This window comes from Giraffa tippelskirchi, chromosome 7 (assembly GCF_054371585.1).
Source record: "Giraffa tippelskirchi isolate mGirTip1 chromosome 7, T2T-mGirTip1v1.2.pri, whole genome shotgun sequence".
Lineage (NCBI taxonomy): Eukaryota > Metazoa > Chordata > Mammalia > Artiodactyla > Giraffidae > Giraffa > Giraffa tippelskirchi.
Window position 1 is genome coordinate 64,605,740 of NC_137281.1, and position 9,564 is coordinate 64,615,303.

The 9,564-nt window shown below is 52.1% G+C and overlaps 1 protein-coding gene across 1 annotated transcript; it reads right to left on the reverse strand.

The window, feature by feature from the left end:
- Positions 1–2,084: 2,084 nt before the first annotated feature.
- LOC145513752 (uncharacterized) lies at positions 2,085–7,657 on the reverse strand. Its single transcript, XM_081510732.1, has 3 exons — positions 7,646–7,657; positions 2,988–3,300; positions 2,085–2,737 (listed from the first exon to the last, which is right to left on the reverse strand). The coding sequence occupies exons 1-3, from the start codon at positions 7,655–7,657 to the stop codon at positions 2,109–2,111; spliced, it is 954 nt and encodes a 317-aa protein (XP_081366858.1). The 3' UTR covers positions 2,085–2,108.
- Between the last annotated feature and the right edge of the window lie 1,907 nt (positions 7,658–9,564).

A 9,564-nucleotide genomic window follows, 5' to 3' on the forward strand; every position in this document is an offset into this window, starting at 1 on the left:
GCTGTGGTCCCAGAGCTCCACCCGAGACCTGAGGGAGGCCGTCTGCCCGTGAGTCCTCTCCCGCTTGTCTGTCAGCTTGTTTGAAGCATGCTGGGTTTTCTGCCCAGCTGGCTAAGGGGAGTCCCTGGAAATGCAAGGGTGTGGGTTTTGGCAGACTTCAGGGAAGACATGCCAGATGAGCCTGGGAGACTCCAGCTTAATCTGGATTCAGGAGATATCTCTTCGGGCCAGCTAGTAATTGTAGGATAAGCCTAATGAGTCTTCACAGGATGAAGAGAGTAACGTGCCAAGGTAGCAATCGATGTCCTCCTTCGAGAGGATGAAGCTGGTGCTCAGAGAAGGGGGGAACTTGGCCACAGCAAGGAGGTGTGCACCCAGACAGAACCCCCAGATCCGGCCATTTGAGCTCAGGGAGGCCAGTGGTGTGGCTTGTCCCTGTGGCAGGGGCCGAGGCACGCAGCCCACCCTGATTCCTGCGGGGGCCTGACTTGGGAAGTGCCATCTGGTAGCTTTGAGACTCACCAAACCAAATTGCACTGGAGAGAGGAAGGACACCTTCCTTCATCCACCCCCCACCCCCGCCGGATTCCCACATACCCTGACCCCTTTCTCTGGATTTCGGAGCCATTTCCAGAGTCCCGCTCATATGACCTCATTCGAAGTGCACTGTGGACGAGCTGCCATCTGCAGCTGCTACCACAGCAGCCAAGGGCTTTAGCTCCCGAGTACCTCCCTTCCTTTGGAACTTGGGGGCCCTCTACTCCCCACTTGCACACCACAGACCTTTGCTGAGGATTGTGGGGACCCTCACTCAGTTTGCAGCACGTTGTAGCCATCCCTGTCCTCTCAATACCTCCCTTGCAACTCAGCTTGTGAGCTCCTTTGGAGCAGCGTGGCCCACCTGGCTGCAACGGAAGAGACACAGCTGACAGGGAAACAACAGCTTAGATCTGACAGCCGGAAAGCTCTGTCAAAAGGGACCTCCCTCTTCACACCGTAGAGGCTGTAGGAGCCGCCAGGGTTTGGGAACCAGTGCTGGGGCCAAAATGACTCCACAGCTGTTTTCCTTCCTGGGGAGGGTTCTGGCTCCAGTGGGAATGGCTCAAGTCTCCTAAGGTTCTGAAAGCCCACTGTGTGCAGATTCACGGTACACAGAGAGGAGAAGGTGGAGTCCTGCCCTGGAGGTGGGCACAGCTCACGGATGAGCCAGGCAGGCAGGCAGGCAGGCAGGGCATGAGAACACCTGAGCTGCCTTCATGAGTGAATGGTGTGGGGGCAGAGGAAGAGAAGCCGGTCTGCTCCCTCATGTGGTGCCCAGGGCAGGTTGTCCCCAGAGGAAACCCTTACGACGGTGAGGACTATCACTGCTGTTTCCCAAGGGGTTCCGTCGGTGCGTGTCTTCCCCGGAGCGGTCAGGCCGTCTCTAAAGTACACTGGCCATGGGCATTGCCTCTCCTTGGAACTTCCCATGTGTTTCTCTTTTTTATGGAACAGTGATTTTTTAGAGGGGTTCTGGGCCACAAGGTTGTTGGGTCATTTTCTAGCCTTCTGTCGTGAAGAACGCTTTCCTGGGCGTTGGGGTGGTTTGTTGTTCCAGCTCCCTTTCTTGGCTTCTTTTGGGAGCTGGTGCAACAAGAGGAGCTCAGCCTCTGCCTTCTGGCTGAGATGTCACCCTTCAAACAGCAATGCCTGCCTGGAGATAATGATGGCATTTGCCAAAAGGGCTTCGTTTGGCACATGATATCTTGAAAGGACGTACACCGTCCTTTCAGCTATCAAAGGCTAGTTCAAATGACATACAAATGAGAACTCTCCAATGGAGTCTTACAGTAGGTGGAGAGTCCGAAAAAAACTCCTTCAGTCATTTCACTGAGAGTCATTGATTGGGGACACCAAGAATATAGGAAGGAATGCAGAAAGAAAAGATGAAATTGTGTTCAGGATCGGGGGGAGGGATGAACAGGGCGTGCTTGCCTTGAATCCAGGCTTTGTTGGGGGGTGGGGCATAAAGATCGAACGGGTCTGAAACTACAAAGTGGGATGGTAACACAGTATCACCAGAGTTACACAACAGTGTTCCCAAATTGCAACAATGATGAAAAAGTTTACTAATCCCAACTTAACCAAGAGAAATACAGGAAACCATACACAAAATAAAACATCACCAGAAAGGTGGAAACAAACCAAATGCAAAGCAGTTCAGGGGAAAGGAACTCCATGTCCCCTGGGGGCAGACCGAGTTGCCGGCGTCCACGGTGAGCAGACAGGGATGGAGGCTGCAGAGCCGACCGCTCCCCTGGACGTGGTGTTTCCGGCAAGGGCTCTGGGTCTCTGCCCAGAGCGGGGGCTCGTTCTTCCTGCAGGGGCGAGTGAGTCATCGTCGGCGTCTGGGTGTTGCGCGGGAGCCAGGGCAGGCTCTCCCTGCCGAGGCGGTGACTCCTCCTCTGCCTCGGGTTCTCCTGCCAAAGCCCGAGCAGGTACAGGTGCACGTGGAGGTGGAGGTTCTGGCTGAGGGGGTGGGACATCAGTGCCTGGGGCTGGGGGCCCTGCAGGCACGGAGATCCGATCTGCCCGGTGTGCTGGCCAGTACCCAGCTGGCCTGGTGTCTCTGCGAGGGCAAGTCTCGGTTCTCCATCTGGCCTCGGTGGATCCCTGGGTCCTGCACCTGGAGCCACCACCTCTGTAGGGACAGGTCTGGGAAGTAGAGCCTGGTTCCAGTTGGAGGCCAGTGCTAGAGCTGGGGGAGAAGCAAAGTTTGCCCACAGGCCAGCCTTGGCATGTGCGTATCCCGGGACAGAAAGCTTCCAAGAGATTCCCAAAGAATACCCAGGGTCGGATGTCTTTTGGGACTGAAGTGTGCAAGATGGGGGTGGGGGTGTGAGGCCAGCGCTTGCTGCAGGCCCAGCAGCATCTTTCGGGGACTCATCCGTGTGTACCTCAGCACCCCCTCCACACACACTCCCGTGCACCAGCCCCAGCGTCCTCACCTCTGTGCTCTGGCGTGCTGGGCTCCAGGTCCTCCTGCTGCCTCAGAGGCCGGGGTTCTCGGGACTCTGGGTCGGAGCCGGGTGTGCTGAGCTCCGTGGCAGCCTCAGACTGGGCCGCCGGGTGTATCCTGGGCGGTGTCTCGGCAGCAGGCCTTCCCCGCCTCCGCTTCGCCCCCGGTGGGGCTGATGCCTCCGTGGGCACGCTCACCTGGAGCCTGCACTGGGCCTCACGGGCGGGGGGGTGGTGCTCCGACCCCTCCCTCCGGGAGGTGGACGGGGTGTCCCCGTCCTCGGCCTCATCACGTGGGAAGCTCTGCAACGACAGTGACCGTCAGCCAGCCGTGCTGGGAGTTTTCCGAGCTGGGCCTGGCCAGTGGAGCCGCTGCTTCTGCCTGCTCGAACTTCTCTTCCCAGAAGGGTCAGAGACGTGTGTCTGCTCAGATCCCCACCCGGGAGGAAAGAGACCCACCTGAGGGTGTGAGGTCAGCCTGGGCGGCCGGCGCTGCCCGCACTCTCCCCATCCCACCCAGCCTGCTCTCCCCTGGGGTGTGGACACAACTTGTCCGCAGGCTTCTGACCCCACATCCGCCTGGGCTTCCTTGAGGGAGACACACCCCGAGAAACCCGCATCCACACACACAGGCAAAGGACCCGGTGTTTCCGGGTGGCATGGGAGAGGTGGCCCGGCCCCGCCTGGGGCTCCCCGTGTTACCTTTCTGTTTCTCCGGGCAAAGGGCCAGAGGCCTCTCGGGGGTGCCCTGAGCCAACGTCGACAGGGTGCCCACGCACACTGCCTGTGAGCTCTCCTGAGGCCCCGGCCTCTGGGCAGGGGCAAACAGCAGAACATCCTGGCAGCAAGTGATCTGGCTGGGGGCTCCTCTCCGCTCTGGAGGCCTGGATACCCGGGTTGCGGGTTCTGTTGGGTTCTGTTGCCGGCAGGTGACATCATTTCCTGGGGTTCGTGCTGAGGTCCCTTCCCCAAAACTTCGCAAGGGAATCTCTGGGTTTCTGACTGCTCGACCACCCCCCTTAGGCCATGTGCAGGCACAGTGACAGCCACACAGCCCAGCCCACAGCCCTGGGGAGGCCTGGGTGCAGCCAGGGCCTGAGCTCCGAGGACCCCGCTGCTCTCAGACCAGGCTCCTTCTTCTCATAAGTGGTGTGGCCCTGGACAAGCATATGCCCCTCAGGGTTTCCCCGGTCTCTCCATCTGCAGAGTGGGGGTCATTCTCCCATCTGTTTCCTAGGTCTGTCGGCCTACGAGCAGCTCCATGCCTTTCCACCTGGGGCTGATATCACGTGGAGCTTGTGCGCTGAGACTTCAGAAAGAAAGACTCCATCCAGGGCTGACACAGCACAGAATGGGGCAGAACGAGGCCTGGATGCGCCGTGGTACCCAGGAAAAGGCACTCCCCCTCCTGACTGTTTTGAGACCCCGCATGCAAGTTGGAGGACCGAAAGGAAGACTCGAAGGTCTCCCTCTCTGATAGAAAAGAGTAGCCAACTTTCTGGTCCTCTGTTTCCATTGAGATTCTGTTCAAGTGTCCCAGCTCGGCTTCTGCGGGTGGCTGAGCTTCTAATGGCTCCCTGCGTTCTTGTCTTTTCCTCTCCAAACCTTCCGTCCGTTTCCCCCTTCTGGGGTGGATGGGCGCTGTCATTGCTTCTACCTTCGAGACAGATTGATGAAAAGTCTGGACCATCGACTCCTTTCCTCTCTTTGGTTCCGTGTCTCTCTCTGGCTGTGTCCCTCTCTTTTCCTTTCTCGATTCAGTCTGTGTCTTCCTCTTTCTCTCTCGTGTGTGGATGGATGGATGCTAGGAATGCACATGTATATGATTAGATGAGGGTTATGTTTTAGGGATAGGTTAGAGGGAGAGAAAGGCTTTAGGTCGGAGTTGGTCATGGGGGAAGGGTCAAGGGTGGTGGTGGTGTTTCTTGGAATCTGAGTGCTGTGCATTCTTCGTCTCTTTCCATATGAACCCCTTCTCAGATACACCACTTGCAAGGAGTCTCTCATGTTCCGTTTCCTATCTTTTGCATTTGTGAATGCTTAGCTTCTCTGTTGTGAAGAGGTTCCATTGGATGGAAACCCATTGGTGTACTTGGTTTCCCTCTTTCCCTTACTTGAAGAGACCCATTTCTACCTCCGCCCAGCAAATGGCAAGGAGACTCTGATGTTAAGGAGCCTTTGACCTACGCTTCTTTCTAGCTATCTCATGACATCAGTCTTTAGGGTGAGGTTTTTCCCCGATATTGAGGTGGTGTGAGATCAAAACCAATAGCGTTCTTCAGATGTAGCTGTCTGGTTTTCCCATGGACATTGATTGAAGAGGCTTTCTTGTTCCCATTTGGATATTCTCCCCTTCTGTGTCAGAGATGAGTTGACCTTGGATGCCGGGGTTTGTTTCTGGACCCTCAACTTTATTCCATCGATCTGGATCTGTGTGTGTTGTTGTATTCCCAATAGCATACTGTCCTGCTGCTGCCGCTGCGGCTAAGTCACTTCAGTCGTGTCTGACTCTGCGCGACCCCATGGCCTGCAGCCTACCAGGCTCCTCCGTCCAGGGCATTTTCCAGGCAAGAGTACTGGAGTGGGTCGCCATCGCCTTCTCCGATACTCTCCTGAGGATCCTAGTTTGGTCGTCTAATTTCCTTTCACACAACCTTGGACGTCCGTATCGGGGCTTTTTCGTCGGATTGTATTGACAATTTAGGCTCTTTTCTGTTTCCGTAACCCCTTTTGCAATTCTTTGTTCGGTGCGAACATGCATTGGCATTTTGGGAGGAATAGCATCGAAGCTGTGGATTGCCTTGTGGGGCTGTGACATCATTTTCCCAATAGGAATTCTTTCAAGCCCTGAGCACAGCTTCTCTTTCCAGTGATTGGTGTGGGCTTGATCTTCTTTCTTCCATCTCTCGCCGTTTTGTGAGAACAGGTCCTTCCTTCCCTTCTGGGTTAGATGGACTCGTGGGTATCACTTCAGTGAATGGCATTGTCAGTGGGGGTGATAATTCCCTTCTCATTGGAAGACTTTGCGGTGAGTATTAGAAGTGCAAGTGATTTCTCTTCCCCTTCCTCCCTGTCCATCTCTCAGAGCCACCGGGAAACAGAGGCCTCATCCAGGGTCACACAGGCCTGAGGGAGTGCAACTAGACTGTTGTTTCTTCAGGCCCTCAGTGCTGGACATCATCCGGGATACTCTGTGTGTGTCTTCCTCAGTCTGGCGTCCCTTCAGACCTTTCCCTAGTTTTCACAGGCTTGTTGTGTTGGTGTTCTTTGTCTGTTTGGAGACACGTCCTTGAGAAGCTTTGTGTTTCCACTCATTCGTCTCGCGATGTATGACCTGTCTTTTGCTTTTGTAATGAGGTCTTTCCCACGGTAGATATCTTTGATTTTGCAAAGTCCACTGTATTCTCTGGGTTGTTTTGTGGACTGCCTTTTAGTTTTGTGTGTGAAGACTCAAAGCACGTGTCCGGTTTCTGCTCATTGTTCTTCTAGATTTGTGACAAGTTTTCTTTTTTTTTTTTTTTTATAAATTTATTTATTTTACTTGGGGGCTAATTACTTTACAATATTGTAATAGTTTTTGCCATACATTGACAAGAATCAGCCATGGGTTTACATGTGTTCCCCTTCCCGAACCCCCCACCCACCTCCCTCCCCCTCCCATCCCTCTGGATCATCCCACTGCCCCGGCCCCGAGCCCTTGTCACATGCATCGAACATGGAATGGTGCTCTGTTTCACATATGACAATACACATGTCTCAATGCCATTCTCCCAGAACGACCCACCCTCACCTTCTCCCTCAGAGTCCATAAAATTGTTCCATGCATCTGTGTCTCTCATTCTGTCCCGCATATAGGGTTATCGTTACCATCTTTCAGATTCCATATATATGCATTAGTATACTGTATTGTTGTTTTTCTTTCTGGCTTACTTCACTCTGTATAATGGGCTCCAGTTTCATCCATCTCAGTAGAACCGGTTCAAATGTATTTTTTTAATGGCTGAGTAATATTCCATTGTGTATATGTACCACAGCTTCCTTATCCATTCATCTGCTGATGGACATCTAGGTTGCTTCCATGTCCTGGCTATTGTAAACAGTGCTGCGATGAACATTGGGGTACACGCGTCTCTTTCAATTCTGGTTTCCTCGGTGTATATGCCCAGCAGTGGGATTGCTGGGTCATATGGCAGTTCTATTCACAACAGATTCCACAGAAATACAAAGGATCATAAGAGACTACTACCAACAGCTATATGCCAATAAAATGGACAACTTGGAAGAAATGGACAAATTCTTAGAAAAGTATAACTTTCCAAAACTGAACCAGGAAGAAATAGAAGATCTTAACAGACCCATCACAAGCACGGAAATCGAAAGTGTAATCAGAAAACTTCCAGCAAACAAAAGCCCAGGACCAGACGGCTTCACAGCGGAATTCTACCAAAAATTTAGAGAAGAGCTAACACCTATCCTGCTCAAACTCTTCCAGAAAATTGCAGAAGATGGTAAACTTCCAAACTCATTCTATGAGGCCACCATCACCCTAATTCCAAAACTAGACAAAGATGTCACAAAAAAGGAAAACTACAGGCCAATATCACTGATGAACATAGATGCAAAAATCCTTAATAAAATTCTAGCAAACAGAATCCAACATCATATTAAAAAGATCATACATCATGACCAAGTGGGCTTTATCCCAGGAATGCAAGGTTTTTTTAACATCCGCAAATCAATCAATGTAATACACCACATTAACAAATTGAAAGAAAAAAACCATATGGTTATCTCAATAGATGCAGAAAAAGCCTTTGACAAAATTCAGCATCCATTTATGATTAAAACCCTCCAGAAAGCAGGAATAGAAGGAACATATCTCAACATAATAAAAGCTATATATGACAAACCCACAGCAAACATTATCCTCAATGGTGAAAAATTGAAAGCATTTCCCCTAAAGTCAGGAACAAGGCAAGGATGCCCACTTTCACCACTACTATTCAACATAGTTTTGGAAGTTTTGGCCACAGCAATCAGAGCTGAAAAAGAAATAAAAGGAATACAGATAGGAAAAGAAGAAGTAAAACTCTCACTGTTTGCAGATGACATGATCCTCTACATAGAAAACCCTAAAGACTCTACTAGAAAATTACTAGAGTTGACAAGTTTTCATGGAAACTTTGTCTAGGGATAACTGGAAGTGAACTCGGTGTAAGGTGTCAAGTCTCCATCTCCATTCATGTCATGCCCTGCAGTTTCCAATTCCCTGTTCCTGAGTGGTTTTGGAGACCTTGTGGGAAGTTTGGTTGCATCGGAGTTTGCATTTCCACCTTGAGTAGATTCACACTGTTCTGCCCTCAGGGACACTGTCAAGGGGGAGTGAGGAGCAGCCTGCACTTGCAGCAGTGACCACACGGTGGGGCGAGTGCTGCTGTTCCCTCTGGGAGCCCCAGGCCACAGGCATCCCAGTGAGGAGCCAGCTCTGTGCTCAGCTGAAAGGAGTTATTCTCTCAGGAGCCTCTGAGCCCTTGCCTTTGGATCACCCAGGGTGGGCATTTATTGTGACAGAAAAAAATTGCCCTGAATTCCATGGACGGAAGAGCCTGGCTGTGTAGAGTTCGTGAGTTGCCGTGAATCAGACACAACTGAGGACACAAAAACTCAATAGACTAAAACACTTTTTGGGGGTGGGGGGAGTGAAAGGGGGTGATGTGGGGTTTTTTGTCTTATATAATAGCCAAGGGAAATCTAGTTTAAACCTAAATTCACATAGATGGGAAAGGTATAGCTCTCCGTCACCCTATTAAAAAAAAAAAAAAAAAAGACTTAACTTTTCTGAAAGTTTATTTAGTAGCTTCCTTGAGCAGTTCATTGTGAAGCTTTTTTTTTTTTTTTCTGTGACATTGGCCTCATTAAAAAGTACGGTTTGCGTTTACTGGATAATTTTGTTCATTGTTTTGTTAGGGAATCTTGGTAATATCTGAGTTTCCTGGGGAGCATGGTCACATGACCTGGCCCTGGCCAATCGGTGCGTTCCACCTCCCTGGCCACTGTGATTGGCTCCGGACTGGGGCAGTGCCCAATCGGGGCCCAGGGCCGGGCCTCACGTTGGAAGCCAGGGGAAGACGAGCTCTCGTCCTGCTGGGGTAGGGGAAGGGGTGGGGCCGGGGGAGGTCAGGCTCCAGCAGTGGGAGGGGCTTGAGGTCCGCCTGCGGCAGTTGGTGACCTTCCTGCTCCCCTCAGGGCAGAGCCGCCGGCCTGAGAATGAGGGCGCTGCTGAGCCCAGGGGCTGGGATGGCCCGTTGCTGCTGTGGTCCCAGAGCTCCACCCGAGACCTGAGGGAGGCCGTCTGCCCGTGAGTCCTCTCCCGCTTGTCTGTCAGCTTGTTTGAAGCATGCTGGGTTTTCTGCCCAGCTGGCTAAGGGGAGTCCCTGGAAATGCAAGGGTGTGGGTTTTGGCAGACTTCAGGGAAGACATGCCAGATGAGCCTGGGAGACTCCAGCTTAATCTGGATTCAGGAGATATCTCTTCGGGCCAGCTAGTAATTGTAGGATAAGCCTAATG

What these genes read in the sequence shown, in the direction of transcription:
- LOC145513752 (XM_081510732.1), bottom strand. An exon ending in CAGCACGCCAGAGCACAGAG is followed by an intron (nt 2,738 to 2,987) that starts GTGAGGACGCTG and finishes CTTCTCCCCCAG; the next exon opens with CTCTAGCACTGGCCTCCAAC.